Source organism: Heterodontus francisci, chromosome 9, assembly GCF_036365525.1.
Source record: "Heterodontus francisci isolate sHetFra1 chromosome 9, sHetFra1.hap1, whole genome shotgun sequence".
Taxonomy (NCBI): domain Eukaryota; kingdom Metazoa; phylum Chordata; class Chondrichthyes; order Heterodontiformes; family Heterodontidae; genus Heterodontus; species Heterodontus francisci.
In genome coordinates this window covers 68,598,878-68,626,042 of record NC_090379.1, presented here as the reverse complement: position 1 = coordinate 68,626,042, position 27,165 = coordinate 68,598,878, and the positions used below count along the sequence as shown (strand labels likewise).

The window sequence follows — 27,165 nt, the reverse complement described above, 5'->3', positions numbered from 1 at the left end:
AGTGCTCTCTATGTGGCAATTCTAGATATTCACAGAATTTTATGTCATGCCAAATTACTTGCCCCATTAACAGCTGCTGGCAAATATCAAACCAATAAAGCACAACCCAAGCCCTAAGACTGTGTTACTTAGTACTATGTACAAAGTTTGCTTTTTGTGGCCTTCAAGGAGGTTAAGCATGTACAGAAACAACATGTACAGAAACATTCTTGCAAGACAGGAAACATTTGGGGGAGGGAGAGTACAAAAGATGGGGAAATTATGCCTTCTTAACCTTACCTGGCATGGATTCATCCCTTCTGTCAAAAAAAAAAACAGATGATAAGCCTGCTTCCAGACCCCTGCCAATATGCTCTATTGGTTGACCATTAGGAGACACTAAGGCACTGCTATGGCACCACATTGCTGTCTCTTCTCAATAAGATTCTGATTATGAACAGAGTACAGTGGGAAATTTTGCAGATTCAAATGTCACTCTGATGCTTTGCATTATTGTTCAACACACTGTTGCCCAGGTGGCTGTATTGGGAAAATTGTTTCACAAGTGACTTAAATGAAGAGAAAAAAATCTATGTAGAAGCCCCTTATAAAATTAATTTTATTCTTGATAAACTACACATTTAATCATGACATTTTTTTTTCTTTTTAATTTTGTCCTTCAGATGAGATGTTAAACCGAGGCCCCATCTGCTTATTCAGGCAAATTTATCTCACTAATTCAAAAGAAAAAGCAGGAGAGTTCTCCTGGTATCCAGGCCAATATTGATCCCTCACTCAACAATTTATCTGGTCATTTATCTCATTGAGGTTTGTGGTAGCTTGCAGTTTGCCTAACAGCTGTAATATTACTTGTCCTTTGGTGTGTGATCTGTTGTTAAGAGTCACAGGACTACAAGTAATATCCAAAATGAACTTGGGGTTTTATTATAACTGAACTGGAACATATATACATAAAAAAGGTTACTGCATGAGCTAGTCTTGAACACATCTTATGATCTCGCACTCCACCCATAACTGCCTGGTCACGTGTGACTCAACATCACTTCCTCTGATGACCTGCACTTGCAGTCCATAAGGTGGTCCAGTCTTAAGATAAATGACTGGCAACATAGCCAATCAGTGGCAATGCCTCTTGCCTCTGGGTACTTGCTGCAACGAACTGAAGTCTGAGGAGAGACTCCTAGTCATACCACCTCTTCATGCCAAAACTGCCAGCCTTTGTGTCATCCTTTACATGGACCGACCCGAAAACACTCGACCGGGATGCTTTCTGCCTTTTTTGGTGCGTTACTGACTTCATGTAACATGATAATTTGTAGACCTCGGTGTGCTGGAGGTCCTGCAACAGCTGGTCTAGTTGTGTCTACAATATAGAATGTTTATGGTAGCTATTTGGAGCTCCCATAACTGCACTGTAAGGTTATTGTTCCAATGCACTTGATTGGAAAACTACTGTAGACTGTCAGCCTAGGGTTGCACCATGGATTCCCATTTCTTTGGGTTAATGTCCTTCGTTATATGAATTGGAAGGATATTTGCACTTTGAGCTTGTGCTTGCCATTCTTCTGTGGACATATAATCCTGATCATGGTGAATGCCTCAGATTGCATAATGGCATTGACATGTTAATCCAAACCGATGGTGGGAAATGCTTGCTTGCTGTTCACACGAGTGCACTCTTCATCAGTGTCCTCCTGACAATCTGTCTCTCTGCCAACTTGATGTAACTGCTTGGGCTTTTGTTGTGTGTGCTATCCTTTCTTGCAGACATACAAATATATGAATTAGGAGCAAAAGTAGACCATTTGGCCCCTCGAGCCTGCTCTGCCATTCAATAAGATCATGGCTGATCTGCTTGTGTCTCAAATTCCACATTCCCATCTACCCCCAATAACCTTTGATTCTCTTGCCTAACAAGAATCTATCTAACCTTGCCTTAAAATTATTCAATGACCTTCAGGAGTGGAGAGCAGTCGGACTGGTGTGGGAGCACCTAGAACTGAGAACGGATAAATTCAGCACCAGGCTTGGGGCCTTCACTTACCTTCAGGAGCATACAGTAGTCGACCACCTCAGGAGTTGGCGCGTGCTGACAGAGTTTGAAAAAAGAAATTCAAACAGTGACATCACAGGAAAGCTGCAAGGTGATTGGTTGGTGAGTAACTGCTGTTAGGGAGTATCAGTAAATAGCTGGGTTAGTAACTAAAGTAAAGAGAAAGGTAAGGTCTACAGTTTTTTTTAATATAGTAAGTAGTGTTTTTCAGGGAATCAAGGTTCCTAGTGTAAATAATCTCTAACTTTGAGTAATTTAAGGGAGTAAATTAAGGGTAAGTCATGGCAGGGCAGCTCGGCACAGTGGAATGCTCCTCCTGTGCAATGTGTCCAGGGCGAACACGTGTGCAGGAAGTGTCTTCAGCTGCAGCTACTCGAAATCTGCGTTTCGGATCTGGAGCAGCGGCTGGGGACACTGTGGAGCATCCGCAAGGCTGAGATCATCGTGGATGGCATGTACAGGGATGTGGTCACACCACAGGTAAAGACTGCTCAGGCAGAAAGGGAATGGGTGACCACCAGGCAGGGTAGAAGAATTAGGCAGGTAGTGCAGGAGTCCCCTGGGTCCATCTTCATCTCTAACAGATTTTCCATTTTGAATCCTGTTGGGCGAGATAGCTTCTCAGGGGAATGCAGCAAGAGCCAAGTCTGTAACACCACAGGTGGCTCAGCTGCACAGGAGGGATGAAAAAGAGCGGCAGAGCTATAGTGATAGGGCATTCTATTGTAAGGGGTACAGATGGGCATTTCTGTGGCTACAAACGAGACTCCAGGATGGCGTGTTGCCTCCCTGGTGCTAGGGTCAAGGATGTCACGGAGCGGCTGCAGGACATTCTGAAGGGGGAGGGTGAACAGTCAGAGGTCGTGGTTCACATTGGTACCAATGACATAGGGAGAAAGAGGGATGAGGTACTGCAACAAGAATTTGGGAGCTAGGTAGCAGGTTGTTTTCTTCAGAGCAGAGAAGACTGAGAGGGGACCTGACTGCGGTATACAAAATTATGAGGGGCATTGATAGAGTAGATAGGAAGAAACTATTTCCTTAGCGGAGGTGTCAATAATCAGGGGGCATAGTTTTAAGGTAAGGGGCAGGAGGATTAGAGGGGATTTGAGGAAATCTTTTTTCACCCAGAGGGTGGTTGGAATCTGGAACACAATGCCTGAAGGGTTGGTAGAGGGAGGAACCCTCAGAACATTTAAGAAGTATTTAGATCAGCACTTGAAACGCCATAGCATACAAGGCTACAGGCCAAGTGTGAGCGAGAGTGCGAGAGAGAGAAAGCGTTTGTTATTTTTTCTTAGAGCGGTTTAAGTACAATAAAGTTACACTCTTCCTTTGTTAAACTCAAGAAAACCTGTCCGATTGGTTCTTTTTATTATCTCGGCACGTAAGCAAGTAAAAACTCACTGAATTGGCAAGCATAGCCACTTAAAAAAGAAATAAATCTGTTGTGGTCAAACAAGAGGGAAAAGAGGGGAGCCCTTCGACCCCTCTTCTCCTGATTATAACTTCTTTTGTAATCTTAGCCACTCATAAGGAAGAACTCTATATCCAAAGATGGCACTACAGAAGCCATGTGCAAACTGAAGAAACAGAAAGAAATTAGCTACGGAACTACTGACCCATTAAAACTATGAAAGATTTTTGTCACTGAAAAAAAAGGAAACTCTAAGATATTTCATTATTCTGTATACGCATCAAAAAAACAGCCATCATACATACCAAATTTATAACATTCACAATTCTGATATATTCTGGAATCTTTTTAAAAAAAAACAAATCACAAGATATTGATGAAAATGAAGAAAGAAACTAGGAGCAGAAGTAGGCCATATACGGTCCCTCGAGCCTGCTCTACCATTCAATCAGATCATGGCCAGTCTTTGAGCTCAATACTATTTTCCTGCCTCATCGCCATATCCCTTGGCTTCCTTATCTGCTGATCTCAGGCTTGAATAGATGTGGATGCTCAGCTATTGCACAGTTCTCTGGGGTAGAGAATTCCAAAGATTCACAACACTCTGAGTGATGAAATTTCTCCTCATCTCAATGGTTGACTCCTTATCTTGAGATAGTAGCATAGTGGTTATGTTACTAGACTATAATTTAGATGCTTGGACTAATGATCCGGACACGAGTTCAAATACCACCATGGCAGCTGGGGAATTTAAATTCAGTTAATTGAATTTTTTAAAAAATCTGGAATAAAATAGCTAGCATCTGCAATGGTAGCCATAAAATTACTGGATTGTTATATAAACCCATTTAGTTCACTAACTTCCTTTAGGAAGGAGACCTGCTGTCCTTACCCTGTCTACCCTATATGTAACTCACAACCACAGCAATGTGATTGACTCTTTCATGCCCTCTGAAATGGCCTAGCAAGCCATTCAGTTGCATCGAACCTATACAAGAAAAATAAAACCAGATGGAACAACCATCAACTTGGGCACCGGGCATGACAAAAGTAAATCCAGCCCAGTCAACCCTGCATAGTTGTTTTCACTAACATCTGAGGACTTTGTGCCAAAATTAGGAAAGCTGTCCCACAGATTAGTCAAGCAACAATAATAAAAACAAAAAGTGCTGGAAAATACTCAGCAGGTCTGGCAGCATCTGTGGAGAGAGAAGCAAAGTTAACATTTCAGGTCAGTGACCTTTCATCAGAACTATCAAACAACAGCTTGACACAGTCATACTCTCAGAATCATACCTTACAGCCAATATCCCAGACCCCTCATCATCATCCCTGGGTACGTCCAGTCCCACCAACAAGACAGGTCCACCAGACGTGGCAGCACAGAGGTGCACAGTTGGCGGGGGAGGAGGGGGGCGGCGGGAGGAACAGCCTTGGGATCTCACAACATTGATTCCAGACCCCAGGAAGTCTCATGCCATCAAGTCAAACATGGGCAAGGAAACCTCCTGCTGATTACCACCACTTGCCCTCCCTCAGCTGACGAGTCAGTGCTCCTCCAAGTTGAACACCACTTGGAAGAAGCATTGAGCATACCAAGTGCAAAGAATGTTCTCTGGGTGGAGGTTTCAATGCCCATCACCAAGAGTGGCTTGCTTGCATCACTACTGGCCGAGCTGTCCGAATCCTAAAAAAAAAGTAACTGCCAGACCGAGTTTGTGGCATGGTGGTGACAGAATATGCGGGAGAAAGCAACTTAAACTCGTCCTCACTAATCTACCTGTGCAGATGCATCAGTCCATGACAGTATTGGTGGGAATGACCGCAAGTCCTTGTGGAGATGAAGTCTATCATGTTCTATGCCACTACACAGTGCCACATGGGATAGATTTAGAACTGATCTGGCAGCTCAAAACTGGGCACTTATGAGGCACTGTGGGACATCTGCTGCAGCAGAACAATATTCCACCACAATCTGTAACCTCATGACCTAGCATATCCCTCTACCACTACGATCAAGCCAGGGGCCCATCTTGGTTCAAATGAGCAGTGCAGGACAGAATGCCAGAAGCAGTACCAGGCATACTAAAAAATGAGGTGCCAACTTGCTGAAGCTACAACACAGGATGAAAGGCATACTAAACTGAGGAAGCAGTATGCAACAGACACGGCTAAGAGATTCCACAACCAATAAATCGGAGCAAAGCTCTGCAGTCCTGCCACTTCCAGTCATGAATGGCAGTAGAAAATTAGACAACTAACAGGAGGAGCAAGCTCCATGAATGTCCCCATCCTCAATGATGGCAGGAAACAGTATGCAAGTGCAAGAGATAAGGCAGAGGTATTTTTGACCATCGTCCGCCAGAAGTGCCGAGTGGATGATCTATCTCAGCCTTTTCCAAGATCCCCAGCATCATAGATGCCAGTCATCTGCCAATTTAATTGACTCCATATAATATCAAGAAACATTGAATACAGCAAAGGCTAAAAGACCCCGACAAAAGCGCTGAAGACTTGTAAACTAGAACTAGCTGCATCTCCAGCCAAGCTGTTCCAGTACAGTTACAACACTAGCATCTACCCGACAATATGGAAAATTGTCTTGTATGTCTACAAAAAGCAAGACAAATCCAACCTGACCAATTACCATCCCATCAATCTACTCTCAATCAGCAGGCAAGTGATGGAAGGTACTGTTGACAGAACTATCAAGTGGCACTAACTCACCAATAACCCGCTTACTAATGCTCAGCTTGGGTTTCGCCAAGAACACTCAGCTCCAGACCATATTACATCCGTTGTCCAAACATGGACAATAGAGCTGAATTCCAGAGGTGACAGCGACTGCCCTCAACATCAAGGTAGCATTTGACCGAGTGTGGCATCAAGGAGCCTTAGTAAAATTGAAGTTAATGGGAAACGGGGGAAAGCTCTCCACTGGCTGGAGTCCTATCAAGTATAAAAGAATCCGATGGTGGTTCTTGGAGGCCAATCTACTCAGCCCCAGAAGTTCCTCAGGGCAGTGTCCTATGCCCTCTTCAGCTGCTTCAGTAATGACCTTCCCTTCATCATAAGGTCAGCAGTGGGGTTGTTTACTGATGATTATGTAGTGTTCAGTTCCATTTGCAACCCCTCAGAAAGCTAAGCAGTCCTTGTTGACATACAGCAGGTCCTGGACAATATCCAGGCTTGGGCTGATAAGTGGCAAGTAACATTCGCACCAGAGTGCCAGGCAAAGGCCCTCTCCAACAAGAAAGAAAGTCTACCCATCTTTCCTTAAGATTCAATGGCATTACCATTGCTGAATCCTCCATCAACATCCTGGGGCTTACCATTGACCAAAAACTCAACTGAACCAGTGATCATGTGAGCAGGTCAGAGGCTGGGTATTCTGTGATGATTTGACACACTTTCTAAATCCCCAAAGCTTGTCCACCATCTACAAGACACAAGTCAGGAATGTGATGGAATACGCTCCACTTGGGTGGATGAGTGCAGCTCCAACAACACTCAAGAAGGTCAACACCATCCAGGTCAAAGCAACCCGTTTGATTGGGACCCCATCCACCACCTTCAACATTCACTCTGTCCACCACTGGCACAACATGGCTACAGCGTGTACCATCTACAAGATGGGCTGCAGCAACTTGCAAGACTTCTTCAATAGCACCTCCCAAACGCAAGACCTCTACCACCTAGAAGGACAAGGACAGCAGGCATGTGGGAACACCATCACCTGTGAGTTCCCTTCCAAATCACATACCTTCCTTGTTATATACCAGAAAGCCAGGTGATGAAGGATATAACTGGAGCAAATCTTCACACACTTTTATAAGCATTTATTTACACAGATTACAAGAAAGCACCTCCTAAGCCAACAAGCAATGATGTAGATAATAAGAACAAGAAATGCTGGAACCACTCAGCAGGTCTGGCAGCATTCTTCGGAACTAGCAAATATTAGAAATGTCAAAGGTTATAAGCAAGTGAGCCGGGGGTGGGGTGGGGGGAGGGGGCAAGAGATAACAAAGGAGAAGGTGTAGATTGGACAAGGTCACATAGCTGACCAAGAGTTCATGGAGCAAAGGCAAACAATATGTTAATGGCTCTGATCTGATGATGCCACCTTCCATGACAGTGCTTCTGATATGACCTTTTTCCTCAACGAGGATTCCCCCCCACTGTTGTTGACAGGGCCCTCAACCGTGTCCGGCCCATTTCCCGCACCTCTACCCTCACCCCTTCCCCTCCCTCCCAGAACCGTCACAGGGTTCCCCTTGTCCTCACTTTCCACCCCATCAGCCTTCATATCCAAAGGATCACCCTCCGCCATTTCCGCCACCTCCAGTGTGATGCCACTACCAAACGCATCTTCCCCTCCCTTCCCCCTGTCAGCATTCCGAAGGGATCGTTCCCTCTGCGACACCCTGATCCACTCCTCCATTACCCCCACCACTTCGTACCCGTCCCATGGCACCTTCCCCTGCAATCGCAGGACGTGTAATATCTGCCCATTTACCTCCTCTCTCCTCACTATCCCAAGCCCCAAACACTCCTTTCAGGTGAAGCAGCGATTTACTTGTACTTCTTTCAATGTAGTATATTGTATTCGCTGCTCACAATGTGGTCTCCTCTACATTGGGGAGACCAAACGCAGACTGGGTGACCGCATTGCTGAACACCTCCGCTCAGTCCGCAAGCAGGACCCTGAGCTTCCAGTTGCTTGCCATTTCAACACTCCCCCCTGCTCTCATGCTCACATCTCTGTCCTGGGCTTGCTGCAGTGTTCCAGTGAACATCAACGCAAGCTCGAGGAACAGCATCTCATTTTCTGATTAGGCACACTACAGCCTGCCGGACTGAACATTGAGTTCAATAATTTCAGAGCATGACGGGCCCCCCATTTTACTTTTATTTTTAGTTATTTTTTTCTTTTTTACATTTTTTTTCTTTTGTTTATTTCATTTCATTGTAGTTTGTTCAGTTTGTTTACCCCTGTTTTTTTTCACGTTTGTACTTGCTGCTGTTCAATCTTCAGTTCGTTAACACCCTATCTGTACTAATGCTTTGTCTTTCAACACACAATTAACATATTGCTTGCCTTTGCTCCATAACCTCTTGGTCAGCTATGTGGCCTTGTCCAATCTACACCTTCTCCTTTGTTATATCTCTTGCCGCACCCCCCCGCCTGCCTGGGCTCACTTGCTTATAACCTTTGACATTTCTAATATTTGCTAGTTCTGAAGAAGGGTCACTGACCTGAAACGTTAACTCTGCTTCTCTTTCTACAGATGCTGCCAGACCTGCTGAGTGGTTCCAGCATTTCTTGTTATTATTTCAGATTTCCAGCATCCGCAGTATTTTGCTTTTATTTAAGCAATGATGTAGTCTGTGTGTATTTATAAGGGCACAAGTGAATCTCCAGTTTGTGCCCACCACCTTCCTACACAAATAATATTCAATCAACAATCCTAACTTGGAAATATATTGCCATTCTTTCATAGTCGCTGGGTGAAAACCTTGGAACTCCTGAACGAACAGCACTGTAGGAGTACCTTCATGACAGACTGCAGTGGTTCAAGGTAGCAGCGTACTTCCACGTTCTCAAGGGCAATTAGGGTTGAGTAAGAAATGCTGGCCTTGCCTGCAACACCCACATCTCATGAATGAATAAAATAACCTAGCTCAAGACTCTACAGCCGGGGGAAACAATCTTTCGGCATCTAGTCTATCAAGTCCTCTCAGAATCTTGAATGCTTTAATGAGATCACCTCTCATCCTTCTCAATCTTTCCTCATAGGACAACCTTTTCATCCCAGGAATCAATCTAGTGAATCTTCGTTGCAACCTCTCGAGGCAAGCATGTTCCTTCTTTCAGTACACAGGGACCAAAACAGTACACAGTACCCCAGGTGTGATCCCACCAAAGCCCAGAACAACTGCAGCAAGACTTTCCTACTCGTGTACTCCAATCCCCTTGCAATAAAGACCAACACACATTTCCTAAATGCTTGATGTAGTTGCATGTTAACTTTCTGTGTTTCATTCACAAAGACAACTAAATCCTTCTGAACACCATCATTTAATTGTTTCTCACCATTTGAAAAATATTCTGTTTTTCTATTCTTCTTGTCAAAGTAAATAACCTAACATTTCCCTAACATTGTACTCCATCTGCCAACTTGATGGCCAATCACTTCACCTATCTATATCCCTTTGCAGACTCTGTGTACTCTTCACAGCTTAAAACTGCCTGGATTTATTTTTTCTATCCTGTTAAGTATTTTAAATAATCCTAACTTGGAAATTTAAATAATGAAGGTTTAAACAAGATTTGTTTTTATACAACTCCTCTTACAATCTATACTAATGACTTAGATGAGGGACTGAATGTAATATATCCAAGTTTGCTGACGACACAAAGTTAGATGGGAAAGAAAGCAGTGAGGAGGACACAAAGGGGCTGCAGAGGGATATAGACAGGTTGGATGAGTGGGCAAGAAGATGGCCAGTGGAATAAGTGTGAAGTTATCCACTTTTGAAGGAAAAATAAAAAAGCAAAATATTTGGATGGTTGAGAGACTAGGAAATATATGCAGAGGGACCTGGTTGTCCTTGTACATGAATCACAGAAAGCCAAGATGCAGGTATAGCAAGCAATTAGGAAGGTAAATGGTATGTTCGCTTTCGTTACAAAGAGATTGGAGTATAAGAGTCAAGAAGTCTTACTACAATTATGCAGGGCATTGGTGAGGCCACATGTGGAGTACAGTGCGCAGTTTTGGTCGCCTTACCCATGAAGGGGCATAGTTGCTCTAGAGAATGTGCAATGAAGGTTCACTAGACTGGTTCCTGGGATGAGGGAATTGTTTTATGAGGAGAGATCGAGTAGACTAGGCCGATATTCCCTAGAGTTTAGAAGAATGAGAAGTGAGTTAATTGAAACATGTAAAATTCTTAAGGAGCTTGGCAGGGTAGATGCTAAGAAAATATTCCCCTTGGCTAGGGAATCCAGAATATGGGTCATAGTCTCAGAATAAGGGGTTGGCCATTTAGGAATCAGATGAGGAGAAATGTCTTCACTCAGAGGCTTGTCAACCTTTGGAATTCTCTACCATAGAAAGCTGTAGATGCTCTGTCGTTGATTACGTTCAAGACAGAGGTCAATAGATCTTTGGGTACGAAGGGATTTAAGGGATAGGAGGATAGTGCTGGAAGATGTAATTGAGGTAGAAGATCAACTATGATCTTATTGAACGGCAAAGCAGGCTCTTTGGGCCAAATGGCCTATTCTTGCTCCTATTTCTCATCTTCTTACCTTCTCTCTCAGTCTCAGAGCTTCAAAACTAAATTACGTGTTATACTTTGTAGTCTATCTACTTTAAAATGATTTTTATTTCTATGTACCGATGTGAACACTGATTTTTTTTTTAAGTAAGAAATTCTGTCAAGGTAAAAGGTTAAGTGGAGTATTTAGACAATTGTTTTCTTTTCGCTGTCCTCACTTGAAAGCAATGACTCATGTTGGGCCATAATTGTGGACACTGGTCACCTTTTGGTATCTCCCCCAGGCTTCCCATTCCTCATGTATAAACCTAGACAGTTAGTGGTGGCAGGTTATTCAACTCTAGCGGAAAAAAATCAGACAAGCAAATTCTGTCTTCACCCATCTAGACAGCTACACTTTCCAATAAGGTAGCTTTCATGAGAGGATGGTGAAGGGAAAACAAATGGCTAAATACTATCAAGATAAAGGTTCTTACTTTTCAAAAGTAGTAACCCTTTGAGTGAAGAAGTTTTTCTTCATTTCAGTCCTAAATGGCCAACTCCTTATTTAAAGGCTGTGATCCCATGTTCTAGATTCCCAAGCCAGGGGAAACATTTTCTTAGCATCTACTCTGTCAAGCCCCTTAAGAATTTTATGTTTCGATTAGATTACCTTCCATTCTTCTAAACTCCAAGCAATATAGGCCTAGTCAGTCAATCTCTCATCAAACAATCCCCTCATCCCAGGAACCTGTCTAGTGAACCTTCATTGCACTCCCTCTAGGGCAAGTATCCAGCTGATTTCCATTCTCTAGCTCAGGCACTGAGGCCCACCGAATTACCTCTACAAACCCAGTTGAGATCAGCTAACTGGCAACAGATCAGGAATAAAAGCTGAGGTGTTACAGAGTACAGAAGCATTGTAGTTTTCTTTTAATTGTTCCTTTTGCTCACCACCACCTTCTCAAGGGCAATTAGGGATGGGCAACAAATGCTGGCCTTGCCAGCGATGATAACATCCCACACAGCTTTAGAGAATTAAATGAAACATCTGAGAAGCTAAAGGGATAGTTTGAATACTTTCAAATCACAAAAACATACTACCTGTGTAATATAGTTGTTATATGTCCTTCCCATCTGTTGCTTGGAATGCTGAAATTAAAATGTAAATAAGTAAAACAGCAATACAAAAAAAATGAAAATCATATTTAAATTGATTAAAAGCAGCCATTGTAAAGAAGTTTTGTTCACACTGTTTTAACATTCTCTTAAATGCCACAGTGGCTCATCACAACAGCAGTGCTAAGGTGATATGCCCACTTACAATGTAGCTGAAACTGCGACTTCAGTATCAGGAATCATAGGTGCCCACATCTTGCACTTTGTGACTAACCAAATAAAGACACATTGCAAGAATTTTAATTGTAATTTTGTGCTGATCAATATAAAAACACATAAGAATTCAAAGTTCCAGATACAGCGAGTTCCCAATCTCAACAACATAATAATGAATAGATACCAATTGTTAAATGGAGCCTATTTCATTCCACATCTTTTGATTAACATGCTGGGTGAAATACCATAAACATTATTTTGATGTTTTATGATGAACTAGTAGAAGTGAATTGGTAAAGTTCCAAACATCCCACAAAAAACACTACCTCAACAGTTCAGCAAACAAACAAATTAGAACAATTTCTTAGTGCAGCATATAATTACAATCCTACCTTGACCAAAGCAAGGTCAAATTTTAACATGGGTTGATAAACTGAAGGATACACCAACTGGTGTCTCTCCTTACAAACAGCCAACAGTAGTAATTAAAGGACACGATATTCCTCTTGAACTGATTGTTAAAGTAATAGCAAAGATCAAGTTTAAGTAATAAAATCCAGGCAAATGATATGAAATGGATCAAAGAAGGAATCCCATAAATTAGTAATGACTGCATGCTGGCTCTCAAAACTCACCAAGTGCAATCTAACAACCAAAACTATTGGTGGCCTGACATCACATTTCCACACAGAAAATAGCATCTAATCTATAGCACTGTATGTTACAGCCAACCAAATCAGAACTCAGTGATGCCATTGATTCTCTAGCCAGTGGAAAAGCCCCTGGGAAGGACAGCATTACCCCTGAAATAATCAAGAGTGCCAAGCCTGCTATACTCTCAGCACTACATGAACTGCTTTGCCTGTGCTGGGACGAGGGAGCAGTACCCCAGGACATGCGCGATGCCAATATCATCACCCTCTATAAAAACAAAGGTGACCGCGGTGACTGCAACAACTACCATGGAATCTCCCTGCTCAGCATAGTGGGGAAAGTCTTTGCTCGAGTCGCTCTGAACAGGCTCCAGAAGCTGGCCGAGCGCGTCTACCCTGAGGCACAGTGTGGCTTTCGTGCAGAGAGATCGACCGTTGACATGCTGTTCTCCCTTCGTCAGATACAGGAGAAATGCCGTGAACAACAGATGCCCCTCTACATTGCTTTCATTGATCTCACCAAAGACTTTGACCTCGTCAGCAGACGTGGTCTCTTCAGACTACTAGAAAAGATTGGATGCCCACCAAAGCTACTAAGTATCATCACCTCATTCCATGACAATATGAAAGGCACAATTCAACATGGTGGCTCCTCCTCAGAGCCCTTTCCTATCCTGAGTGGCGTGAAACAGGGCTGTGTTCTCGCACCCACACTTTTTGGGATTTTCTTCTCCCTGCTGCTTTCACATGCGTTCAAGTCTTCTGAAGAAGGAATTTTCCTCCACACAAAATCAGGGGAGAGGGCAGGTTGTTCATCCTTGCCCGTCTAAGAGCGAAGTCCAAAGTTCGGAAGGTCCTCATCAGGGAACTCCTCTTTGCTGACGATGCTGCTTTAACATCTCACACTGAAGAGTGCCTGCAGAGTCTCATCGACAGGTTTGCGGCTGCCTGCAATGAATTTGGCCTAACCATCAGCCTCAAGAAAACAAACATCATGGGGCAGGATGTCAGAAATGCTCCATCCATCAATATTGGCGACCACGCTCTGAAAGTGGTTCAAGAGTTCACCTACCTAGGCTCAACTATCACCAGTAACCTGTCTCTAGATGCAGAAATCAACAAGCGCATGGGAAAGGCTTCCACTGCTATGTCCAGACTGGCCAAGAGAGTGTGGGAAAATGGCGCACTGACACGGAACACAAAAGTCCAAGTCTATCAGGCCTGTGTCCTCAGTACCTTGCTCAATGGCAGCGAGGCCTGGACAACGTACGTCAGCCAAGAGCGACGTCTCAATTCATTCCATCTTCGCTGCCTCCGGAGAATACTTGGCATCAGGTGGCAGGACCGTATCTCCAACACAGAAGTCCTCGAGGCGGCCAACATCCCCAGCTTATACACACTACTAAGCCGCATGGAAGGTAGCAGGATCCCCAAAGACACATTGTACAGTGAGCTCGCCACTGGTATCAGACCCACCGGCCGTCCATGTCTCCGCCATAAAGACGTCTGCAAACGCGACATGAAATCCTGTGACACTGATCACAAGTCGTGGGAGTCAGATGCCAGCGTTCGCCAGAGCTGGCGGGCAGCCATAAACACGGGGCTAAAATGTGGTGAGTCTAAGAGACTTAGTAGTTGGCAGGAAAAAAGACAGAGGCGCAAGGGGAGAGCCAACTGTGCAACAGCCCCGACAAACAAATTTCTCTGCAGCACCTGTGGAAAAGCCTGTCACTCTAGAATTGGCCTTTATAGCCACTCCAGGCGCTGCTTCACAAACCACTGACCACCTCCAGGCGCGTAAATTTCCTATGAACTTCAATTCAACTTTTCAAAAAGGCATAGTAACTAAATATTTACCTTTCAAACCATGACTGGATACTGTGCATTAAATGTTCCCCAGGATAAATCTGATTGTCTCTCAGGTAGGAAAGGATATGCATCATCTTACTTTCATATTGATCATCATAAAATGACTTGCCACAATCAAAGAATGCTTTTAATGTATCTTCATTTGGTTTTAAGTTGTTGCCTTCCATCTCTTTAAACAGCCTCCAAGCAGTTTCTATTTCTTTATGTTGGAGTGCAGAAATAATTATATCTCCATAATTCCTTGGTGATGGGTTAATCATTTTTTTGATTGAATCTAAAAACATCACAGCCTTTCTCCAATGATCCGTCTTGCTAAAACCACTGATGAAGAGGCTGTAAGCGCCAACGTCCAATACTTTGAATCTGGTTTTCATAATGACATATAAATCAAGCACCTCACTCAGACGCTTCTCTTGGACACATAATGCCAAGTACTTCAGAAGGAGTTCATACGCAACAGTACCAGTTTCCATTGTCACAAAAACTAAAAGTGATTTAGCTACATCAACATCAGCACGAGTAGACAGTAGTTTTTCCATCATGCTTATTTCAAAACGAGTTTTATTGTACGATTCTGCTTTCAACTTCTTCCATTCATCTATACTTAAAGGCTTTATTGGAACTGGAGGTTTTGCAATTTTTACTACTTTTGAAGCATCAGCCAACTTGTTGCTCATTTTGCTTTTTGCGAACTCTGCTCTTTTTCTGGCTGCCCCAGCTGTAAATAAAGAAAATGAAGAGCCGGTGTCACCCCTGAGAGCAGTTCTTTCGTGTTGAGCGTTTGATGTTTTCCTCTTGTCTCCATGATTCTGTTTGTACTCAGCTAACAGTAAAAACGTTGCCGAGGTGCAAAACTGTGGGGCAATGTAACATGGTAAAAGCTTCGATGCACCTTGGTATGTAACCATAGACCCGAGTACACGTTGCAAACGGGGGCCCAAACTCCGGAAAGATCGAACCAACATGATAAGCAGGGAAGAAAGGAAGAGGTCGTCTACTTAGCCTCAGACTCTGATAAAACGTCAGCTCGGCGCCATACCTTCGCTGGACATAACTTAAGGTAAAACTATGCTACTCAACAATAATACTATTCCAGTTCCTAATGCTTCGGGAATTATTGTTCTCAACATTTATCACACTGATAAAGGCTTGCAAACGACACCCCAATCATCAACCATCAGTCCGCGCGCCCGGCCACCAACCGTCACCCCCTCCACCCCGCCTCCCGATGACGACAACAGGCCGCCGAAGCACGCTGGTTGGCTGGGGAGTGGGGTCAGGGGTGAGAGCGAACCATCAATGGTGTGATGGAGGACTGTTGTGATGGAGACAGTATGGCGGTTGCTGAGGTTGCGACACCGGCCTTGAACTGGAAACAGACGTTAAAGAGTCGGCTGGATGCTGTGGCTTCTCAAAAAGGTGTGTACACAAAAGGAGTCTCCTTCTGATTGAGAATAAGCAGTAGTTTCTAATCAAAGGTCATAGACTCGAAACATTGGCTCTGTTTCTGTCTTCACAGGTTCTGCCAGACCTGCTGAGTATTTCTAATATTTTCTGTTTTTATATAAGTAGATTTGACCTTTCTGTAAGGTTTGGGCGATTGTATATTCGGATATGTAAATAACAGAGGCAGGAGGCGAGTTTCGGAACTCTGCAGCTACCAATATTACTGTCTGATTTGTAATTCACTTAGCTGTGTTATTGAAACCGCTGCATATTTAAATAGATTAAAATGTGATCCAGGATCAAACTGTGCCCCTTTTGTCTAGACTAATAATGGCACCAGGCATGATCGCAATCCAACTAGCACGAACAACTACTAACAAATACCACTCCCAAGGAGGTAATATTATTGGTCCAAGCAAATTAACGTATGTACGTACAGTTAAATGAGGATTCGATTTTCATTTTTGATAATGCGCAATGTGTCCAGCAATGCTCCATGAAAAGCTTCATGCGAACTAGTAGACACTGTATGATCCTGTGCCATGCTCTTGGACGAGTGAGCAATTGGAGCATTCCCTCTGTTCATTCTGGACCCGTGGTTGGAGGTATTTGTCAGACCCAGAAAAAGACCAACCCTGTACTTTTCCAGTACAGAAGCAGGGATGGCTTGCTGCAATTATACAGGACCTTGGTGAGGCCACACCTGGAATACTGTGTGCAGTTTTGGTATCCTTATCTGAGGAAGGATGTTCTTGCTATAGAGGGAGTGCAGCGAAGGTTTACCAGACTGATTCCTGGGATGGCGGGACTGACATATGAGAAGAGATTGAGTCGCTTAGGATTATATTTGCTGGAGTTCAGAAGAGTGAGGGGGGATCTCATAGAAACCTATAAAATTCTAACAGGACTTGACAGGGTAGATGCAGGAAGGATGTTTGGGGGAGTCCAGAACCAGGGGTCATAGTCTAAGGATATGGGATAAAACTTTCAGGACTGAGATGAGGAGAAATTTCTTCACCCAGAGAGTGGTGAACCTGTGGAATTCGCTACCACAGAAAGCAGTTGAGGCCAAAACATTGTATGTTTTCAAGAAGGAGTTAGATATAGCTCTTGGGTGTAAAGGGATCAAAGGGTATGGGGCGAAAGCTGGAACAGGCTACTGAGTTGGATGATCAGCCGTAATCATAATGAATGGCGGAGCAGGCTCGAAGGGCCGAATGGCTTACTCCTGCTCCTGTTTTCTATGTTTCTATGTTTAGGATGAGAATCAAGCTTTGAAATGGATTTCTGCCAGAAAGGGAGAATATTTGCAAAAGGATTCCAACTAGGGCTTCCAACCCCTGGATTGTCCTGGGGTTATCCAGGAATTGTACTGCTGCTAGCAATCCAGAAGATTAATCCACCTAATGTATGTGTGTATGATGCACGTCACATGAATTCTTCAAGTGAGAATCAAGCCAAATACAATAAACTGAGAGGGGAGGTGAAGAGGTAAATAAGACTGGCAAAGATAGCCTATTAGAATAGAATGGCAATCAACATAAAAGAAAACCCAAAAATTTTCTAGTGGCATGTAAATAGTAAGTGGTGGAATGGAGCCTATTAGGGACAAAGGGTTATACATGCTTAGAGGCAGAAGGCAAGGCTAGAATACTTAATGAGTACTTTGTATCAGTGTTTACTATGCAAGAGGAATCTGACAAAATATTGATAGAGGTGAAGAGAGTAGAGGCAATGGAAGAGTAAAAATTGAGAGGGAGGAGGTGCTGGAAAGGCTGGCTATGCTTAGAGTAGATAAATCACCTGGTCTTGATGGCTTGCATCCCAGACTGCTAAAGGAAGTTGGGGTGGAGATCGTGGAAGGGTTTACCGTAATCTTCCCTAGATATGGGGGAGCTGCTAGAGGATTGCAGAGTGGCAAATGTGACACCCTCATTCAAGAAAGGGTGTAAGGACAGTGCTAACAACTACAGGCCAGTTAGTTTAACATCAGTGGTGGGTAAGATTTTCGAAAGCCACATAAAATGCTGTTTAACAAAATTTAGGCTCATGGAATAGGAGAGTCGGTGTCCAATTAGATTAAAAAATGTCTTAAGAACAGAAAACACCGAATTGTGATAAATGGTTATTTTTCAGCATGAATGATGGTAGACCGTGGTGTTCCCCAAGGGGGTCACTGCTAGGACCACTACGTTTTGTGCTATATGTAAATGACTTGGATCTTGGAATACAGAAACAAATTTCAAAATTTGCCGGTGATACCAAACTTGGAGGAGTGGCAAACAATAAGGGTGATACAAACTGCCTGCAAGAGGACATAGATAGGCTAGCAGAATGGGCGGGCAAGTGGCAGATGGAATTTAATACAGACAAGTATCAGGTGATACATTTTGGCAGAAAGGATAGGGTGAGACAATATAGATAATGGGGCAGTTCTAAAGAATGTGCAGGAACAGAGGGACCTGGGAGTCATATGCATCGATCTTTGAAGGTGGCAGAACATATTGAGAAAGTGGTTAGCAAAGCATAAGAGATCTTGGGCTTCATAAATAGAGGCATAAAGTACAAAAGCTGGGAAGTTATGCTGCACTTTTATAAAGCTCTGGGTCGGCCCCAACTAGAGTATTGTGTCCAGTTCTGGTTACCACAGTTTTGCAAGAATGTGAGACTCCTTGAGTGGGTACAGAGGAGATTTACAAGAATGGTTCCAAGGACAGAGAGGGAGGCGCGCAGCCTGAGGAGCGGCAGGAGCGGAGCCAGGAAAAAATCAAAAAGTGACATCAGAGTGACGTCGCATTCAACAGTGAGAGCAGGGAAACAGAGAGCTGCTGGAGTCAGTACTCAGGTAAGCCTTTAATTTAATTTAATTGAAATCAAATATAGAGTAAGACTTGATCGATTTATTAGTATATAAACTAAAAACTAAAGCGGATTAAAATACTAAAGACCAGTCGGAAATTCAAAAAACAAAATTAAAATCTAATTAAATAAAATAGAGATGCAGGGCCAGTCGATGTGTTGTACCTGCATGATGTAGGGGCTGGTGGACCCCATTGTGGTTCCTAGTGACCACATCTGTAGCAAGTGTTGGTTGCTCGAGGAACTCCGGCTCAGAGTTGATGAGCTGGAGTCTGAGCTTCGGACACATCAAGGAGGGGGAGAGTTACCTTGACGCTGTGTTTCAGGAGACAGTCACACCCCTTAGATTAACTACCTTGAATTCGGCCAGTGTTCAGGGACAGAAGGGTGTGATTAGGAGTGAGGCAGGTAGAGAGATCCAGGAGGTAGTGTTGCAGGAGCCTCAGTCCTTGTCCTTGTCCAACAGGGACTGTAGGGAGGACGAGCAAACTGATCATAGCACCATGGTACAGGGAGCCATTCAAGTGGGGGGAGGAAAGAGAAATGTAGTCATAATCGGGGATAGTGCAGTTAGGGGCATAGACACTGTTCTCTGTGGCCAGGATCGAGAGTCCCGAAAGCTGTGTTGCCTACCTGGTGCCAGGGTTCAGGATATTACATCTGGGCTGCAGAGGAACTTGAGAGTGGGAGGGGAAAGATCCAGTTGTCGTGGTCCACATAGATACCAACGATCGAGGTAGAACAAAGAACAGTACAGCACAGGAACAGGCCATTCGGCCCTCCAAGCCTGCGCCAATCTTGATGCCTGCCTAAACTAAAACCTTCTGCACTTCCGGGGACCGTATCCCTCTATTCCCATCCTATTCATGTATTTGTCAAGAAGATGCCTCTTAAACGTCATTATCGTACCTGCTTCCACCACCTCCCCCGGCAGCAAGTTCCAGGCACTCACCACCCTCTGTGTAAAGAACTTGCCTCGCACATCCCCTCTAAACTTTGCCCCTCTCACCTTAAACCTATGTCCCCTAGTAACTGACTCTTCAACCCTGGGAAAAAGCTTCTGACTATCCACTCTGTCCATGCCGCTCATAACTTTGTAAACCTCTATCATGTCACCCCTCCACCTCTGTCGTTCCAGTGAAAACAATCCGAGTTTATCCAACATCTCCTCATAGCTAATGCCCTCCAGACCAGGCAACATCCTGGTAAACCTCTTCTGTACCCTCTCCAAAGCCTCCATGTCCTTCTGGTAGTGTGGCAACCAGAATTGCACGCAATATTCTAAGTGTGGCCTAACTAAAGTTCTGTACAGCTGCAGCATGACTTGCCAATTTTTATACTCTATGCCCCGACCGATGAAGGCAAGCATGCCTTATGCCTTCTTGACTACCTTATCCACCTGCGTTGCCACTTTCAGTGACCTGTGGACCTGTACGCCCAGATCTCTCTGCCTGTCAATACTCCGAAGGGTTCTGCCATTTACTGTATACCTCCCACTTGCATTAGACCTTCCAAAATGTATTACCTCACATTTGTCCGGATTAAACTCCATCTGCCATTTCGCCGCCCAAGTCTCCAACCGATCCATATCCTGCTGTATCCTCTGACAATCCTCATCACTATCCGCAACTCCACCAACCTTTGTGTCGTCCACAAACTTACTAATCAGACCAGCTACATTTTCCTCCAAATCATTTATATATACTACAAACAGCAAAGGTCCCAGCACTGTTCCCTGCGGAACACCACTAGTCACATCCCTCCATTCAGAAAAGCACCCTTCCACTGCTACCCTCTGTCTTCTATGACACAGCCAGTTCTGTATCCATCTTGCCAGCTCACCTCTGATCCCGTGTGACTTCACCTTTTGTACCAGTCTGCCATGAGGGACCTTGTCAAAGGCTTTACTGAAGTCCAGATAGATAACATCCACTGCCCTTCCTTCATCAATCATCTTTGTCACTTCCTCAAAAAACTCAATCAAATTCGTGAGACACGACCTCCCCTTCACAAAACCATGCTGCCTCTTGCTAATAAGTTCATTTGTTTCCAAATGGGAGTAAATCCTGTCCCGAATAATCCTCTCTGATAATTTCCCTACCACTGATGTAAGGCTCACCGGCCTAGAATTTCCTGGATTATCCTTGCTACCCTTCTTAAACAAAGGAACAACATTGGCTATTCTCCAGTCCTCTGAGACCTCACCTGTAGCCAATGAGGATGCAAAGATTTCTGTCATTTCTCCAGCAATTTCTTCCCTTGCCTCCCTTAGTATTCTGGGGTAGATCCCATCAGGCCCTGGGGACTTATCTACCTTAATGCTTTGCAAGACACCCAACACCTCCTCCTTTTTGATAATGAGATGACTGAGACTATCTACACTCCCTTCCCTGGGCTCATCATCCACCAAGTCCTCCTCTTTGGTGAATACTGATGCCAAGTACTCATTTAGTACCTCGCCCATTTCCTCTGGCTCCACACATAGATTCCCTTCTCTGTCCTTTAGCGGGCCAACCCTTTCCCTGGTTACCCTCTTGCTCTTTATATATGTATAAAAAGCCTTGGGATTATCCTTAATCCTGTTTGCCAATGATTTTTCATGACCCCTTTTAGCCCTCCTGACTCCTTGCTTAAGTTCCTTTCTACTGTCTTTATATTCCTCAAGGGATTCGTCTGTTCCTAGCCTTCCAGCCCTTACGAACGAGGATAGAGGTTCTGCTGAGGAAATATGAGCAGCTAGGGGCTAAATTAAATAGCAAAATCAAAAAGGTAATAATCTCCAAATTACTACCTGAGCCACGAGCAAATTGGCACAGGGTCAATATGGTTAAAGAGGTAAATGTGTGGCTCAAAAATTGGTGTGGGAAAAATGGGTTTGAATTCATGGGACATCGGCACCAGTACTGGGGAAGGAGGGAGCTGTTCCGATGGGACAGGCTCCACCTGAATCATGCTGGGACCAGAGTCCTGGCGAATCGCATAACTAGGGCTGTAGATCGGGCTTGAAACTAAATAGTGGGGGGAAGGGTTCAGTTGCATGGAAAATTAGGACGTCAAAGTTAAAGGAGAAGGTAGGAGTGCGGTTAGTGATGAGGCTGATTGTTGTCAGAAAATGAAAGGAAAGGACAGAACATGTGAACGTCATATTGCACCAAGGAATCGTACAAGAGTAGGAAAATTTGATAATAGAACAAACTTAAAGGCTTTGTATCTGAATGCACAAAGCATTCGGAATAAAATAAATGAGTTAGCTGTGCAAATAGAGATGAATGGGTATGATTTATTGGCGCTTACTGAGACGTGATTGCAGGGAAACCAGGTTTGGGAATTGAATATCCAAGGGTACTCAGTATTTTGGAAGGATCAGCAGGAAGGAAAAGGAGGTGGTGTAGCTTTGTTAGTAAAGGAAGAGATCAGTGCTGTAGTGAGAAACGATATAGGCACTGGAGATCAATACGTAGAATCTGTCTGGGTAGAAATAAGAAATAGCAAGGGAAAGAATTCCCTGGTGGGTGTAATCTATAGGTCCCCAAACAGTAGTTCCACAGTGGGGCACAGTATAAACCAGGAAATACTGGGGGCTTGTAAGAAAGCTACGGCAATAATCATGGGTGATTTTAATATGCATATAGACTGGATTAATCAAATTGGCAAGGATAGCCGGGAGGGAGAGTTCATTGAATGTATTAGAGATTGTTTTTTGGAGCAATATGTTGTGGAACCATCCAGGGAGCAGGCTATTCTAGATTTGGTATTGTGTAATGAGGTGGGATTAATTAATGATCTCATAGTTAAGGATCCTCTAGGGAAGAGTGATCATAGCAAAAGAGAATTTCAGATTCAGTTTTGAGGGCGAGAAACTGGAGCCCCACACTAGCGTTCTGGAGTTAATCAAAGGTGATTACATAGGCATGAGGACAGATTTGGCCCTAGTGGACTGGGCAGGAAGATTAAAAGGTAGAACAGTTGCTGAGCAGTGGCAGATGTTTAAGGAGATATTCAATTCCTCCCAACTAAAATATATTCCAGAGAGGAAGAAAGATTGTAAGAGGGGGAAAAAAACATCCATGGCTAAGCAAGGAAGTTGAGGATAACATAAAGACAAAAAGTAAGGCATCCCATATTGCAAAGGCCAGTGGCAGGCTGGAAGATTGGGAAACTTTTAAAGATCAACAAAGGGTTACTAAAAAAGTATTAAAAAGAGCAAAGGTAAATTATGAAAGAAAACTAGTGCAAAATATAAAAATGGATAGCAATAGCTTCTATAAGTATATAAAAGGGAAGCGAGTAGCTAAAGTGAATGTTGGTCCTTTGGAGGATGAGACTGGGGAGTTAGTCGAGGAGTACACAGAAATGACGGAGACACAAAATGAGTATTTTGTCTCAGTTTTCACCGTGGAGGACGCTAGTACCATCCCAATAGTAACAGGCAATGCAGAAGTTATAGAAAGGGAGGAACTTAGAACAATCATCATCACTAGGGAAAAATACTGAGCAAACTATTGGGATTGAAGGCAGACAAGTCCCCAGGGCCTGATGGCCTACATCCTAGGGTCTTAAAGGAAGTGGCAGTGGAGATAGTGGCTCCATTGGTTATAATATTCCAAAATTCCCTGGATGCGGGAAAGGTTCCAGGGGATTGGGAAAAAGCTAATATAACACCCTTATTCAAAAAGGGAGGGAGGCAGAAAGTAGGAAACTATAGACCAGTTAATTTAACATCTGTCATTGGGAAATTGTTAGAATCCATTATTAAGGAAGTAATAACAGGACATTTAGAAAGTCAAAATGCAATCAATCAAAGTCAGCATTGTTTTATGAAGGGTAAATTGTGTTTGACTAATTTGCTAGAGTTCTTCGAAGCTGTAACAAGCAAAGTGGATAATGGGGATCCTGTAGATGTAGTATATCTGGACTTCCAGAAGGCATTTGATAAGGTGCTGCACAAGACCAGGAAGGTCCTGAGTGATTAATTATTATAAAATATACAGTATTAATATAAAAATATAAAATGATCACTGTCAGGACTCTAGTCTAGTACAGTACTGTATGTGTATAGACTAGCGTCTTGACTGTGATTGTTTTATATTTTTTATATAAATACTGTATATTATAATAATTAATCACTCGGAATCTTCCTGGTCTCTGCATCTCAGCTACTCACTGGACAAACTTGCAGCACGTATTTCAACCTGTAAAGCAGGAGTCCAGGTAATGTATAATATTTTTTGAACCTTCGGGCAATTGCTGAGTTTATTTTAAGCAATACAGATACTGGTACAGTGTGGCACAACCTGTCTGGGCACAACTCCATGGGTTTCTGTTTAATTCGTGACCAAACAATCACTGACTTTGTGACTCCAATCTTCATCTTTTTAAACAACCTTTCAAGTCCAATTACAATTTTTGTTGCTTATCTGCATAAACTGAAAAAGTGAAAAATGGAATTGGAATCAGAAGGTAGGTAAAGTGAACATTCCAGTGGTCAGGTCGGGCTTGGGTAGCATCGGGCGCGGAAAAAATAGAAGGACTCGGGCCGGGTCAGGCTTGGGTCCGATGTGGTTCGGGTCGGGTTATTTTTTTCTGACCTGAGCAGGCCTTTAGCGTGCAGGCGAAAGCCTGCTAATGCACTAAGGATTCCATAGTGTATACCCATCAGTCGTCTTCTGCCCCAGCCTTCCCATTGAAGTGCTCATCTGTGTCCTCTGCAGCAGAACCCATGCGCTAGGCTCTTTCTGACGAGATGGCATCTGTATTACCCTTGTCCCCTGCCCTGACTGCCTGCCACTTGTTCTTGGTTACTCACCATGTGCATATCTCACCTCTAAGCTATCCTCTAATATATGCTCGGTCTGACCATCTGAACTGGTGACTGAGAGTGTAAGATCAAATGATGGTACATCTTCATCATCGCTGTTGTCTTCCCCTTCCACCACTACCTGGACAGGTTGTAGTTCCTGGATATCTGAAAGGAAAAAGGCACAAGGGTAGGATTGTGGTGAAGAGAGGGGTGGAAAGTAAGAGATGCATGCTTACACCATCTGCAGTTTCTGAATGAGAAGAAATTGTGAAATGAGGGGCAAGTGGGATGTGAGAAGTAAGATTAGGTATGAGGAAACTGCCATCTAATATATCTTCTATGTTGGCCACGGTCTTGGCAAATGCCACTCTAAAGATGGTGAGCACTGTTCCTCCATGGGGATAAGGACATGCAGCTGCACATGTCCCTCACCAGTTAGCACCTGCTGCCTCCAGTTGCATGTCACCTTGTCCTGCAAGAGAGAGGAAAGTGTGCTGCAATCTGTTTGATTGATATGGCTGCCATGATTGAATAGCTAACAGTGTGATGTGGGTGTGAAGTTTGCAGAATTACTAAGTATGTGAGGGTGGGGTGAAGCAATGAATGTTAAGTTATGATCCTGTTTGTTAAGGATTTTTGGTAGGTGAGTAATGGGAGTGTGCTGCACTGAGCATCATCTATAGATAGTGGTACAGTTGGTGGAATATGGCATTTTAAGATGCAGTCACTGACCTTGACCACTAATGGGAGGTCATTGAACTTTTTGCAGTGCTGCATCCAGGTGCTTGGGGTTTGACTCCTGGCATTGGCTGCCATGACTATCTAGTACTACTGCCTTTAGAGGGTTTGTCCAGGGGGGTTCCTGGCTCCCTATGGATCAAGTACATCACTCCTCCTTTGCAGCTTCTCAATCAAGACTGTCAGTGCAATATCAGAAAATCTTGGAGTCCACTCTTCTCATGCTCTGCCATTGTTGAGTGTTTTTCAGGTCAGAATCAGTTAGAAAATGGCACCCAGCACCTGGTTCAGCCTCAATTCACCTCCCCTTTTAAGCAGTACAAGCTGGCTTTAAGTAATACAGGCTAGCTTTAACTGGTGTGAGCCTCTCATGATTTTGGGCCCTCTGCTGAGGTGTGCAGCTGCTCAACAGTGCAGTTAGCACTGGTTGCATGCTACAATTGTTAATTGTAGGCAGCATGAAGTTGTCATGCTTCCTTCATCGGAAGCAATAGGCGCGGTTAGTCCTGCATAGCATTCCCTGCACTTGATTTCAGGGACTATTGATGTTTGCGCCTTTTGTTCCTCTGATTTCAATCTCATGCTTATTGCCTGCTTCTTTTTCCTCCGCCATTAGCAACTGTGCCTTTGGATGTCTGTGCCCACACTCTCTGGTATTCCTTTCCTCTCTTCCTTTAAGACATTGGTTATAACTCATACCTTTGACCAAAGTTTTGATTACCTCTCCTAATCTCTCCTCCTTCAGCTCGTCATCTATTTTGTTCCTTGTGCCTGTGTGAAGTCTCTTGAAACATCTTTCTTTGTGAAAGACACTATATAAATTGCAAGTTGTGTTATTCCAGATTTGTTGATCACATTTCAATATTTATAGTGTTGTTACTTGGTTTCATTGATCTCACCAAAGCCTTTGACCTCGTCAGCAGACGTGGTCTCTTCAGACTACTAGAAAAGATCGGATGTCCACCAAAGCTACTAAGTATCATCACCTCATTCCATGACAATATGAAAGGCACAATTCAACATGGTGGCTCCTCATCAGAGCCCTTTCCTATCCTGAGTGGTGTGAAACAGGGCTGTGTTCTCGCACCCACACTTTTTGGGATTTTCTTCTCCCTGCTGCTTTCACATGCGTTCAAATCCTCTGAAGAAGGAATTTTCCTCCACACAAGATCAGGGGTCAGGTTGTTCAACCTTGCCCGTCTAAGAGCGAAGTCCAAAGTACGGAAAATCCTCATCAGAGAACTCCTCTTTGCTGACGATGCTGCTTTAACATCTCACACTGAAGAGTGCCTGCAGAGTCTCATCGACAGGTTTGCGGCTGCCTGCAATGAATTTGGCCTAACCATCAGCCTCAAGAAAACGAACATCATGGGGCAGGACGTCAGAAATGCTCCATCCATCAATATTGGCGACCACGCTCTGGAAGTGGTTCAAGAGTTCACCTACCTAGGCTCAACTATCACCAGTAACCTGTCTCTAGATGCAGAAATCAACAAGCGCATGGGTAAGGCTTCCACTGCTATGTCCAGACTGGTCAAGAGAGTGTGGGAAAATGGCGCACTGACACGGAACACAAAAGTCCGAGTCTATCAGGCCTGTGTCCTCAGTACCTTGCTCTACGGCAGCGAGGCCTGGACAACGTATGCCAGCCAAGAGCGACGTCTCAATTCATTCCATCTTCGCTGCCTTCGGAGAATACTTGGCATCAGGTGGCAGGACTATATCTCCA

The 27,165-nt window shown here is 43.8% G+C and overlaps 2 protein-coding genes across 3 annotated transcripts in view; one reads left to right on the top strand and one right to left on the bottom strand.

Annotated features, from left to right (window-relative positions):
- Positions 1 to 15,808, bottom strand: part of prorp (protein only RNase P catalytic subunit) — a 120,194-nt gene extending 104,386 nt beyond the window's left edge. For both annotated transcript variants that reach the window (XR_010975713.1, XM_068039268.1), the window contains exons 1-2: positions 14,582 to 15,808; positions 11,841 to 11,888 (exon numbers count right to left, since the gene is read on the bottom strand). Coding sequence is in view for 1 of the 2 variants with exons in the window: in XM_068039268.1 (XP_067895369.1) it covers positions 11,841 to 11,888; positions 14,582 to 15,558 (1,025 nt within the window). In the remaining variant the exon portion in view is untranslated. The remainder of the gene's footprint in view (positions 1 to 11,840; positions 11,889 to 14,581) is intronic.
- Positions 15,809 to 15,857: 49 nt separating this feature from the next.
- ppp2r3c (protein phosphatase 2, regulatory subunit B'', gamma) overlaps positions 15,858 to 27,165 on the top strand; it is a 39,024-nt gene continuing 27,716 nt past the window's right edge. The window contains exon 1 of the mRNA XM_068039269.1: positions 15,858 to 16,012. Coding sequence (XP_067895370.1) covers positions 15,901 to 16,012 — 112 coding nt within the window. The 5' untranslated portion in view covers positions 15,858 to 15,900. The remainder of the gene's footprint in view (positions 16,013 to 27,165) is intronic.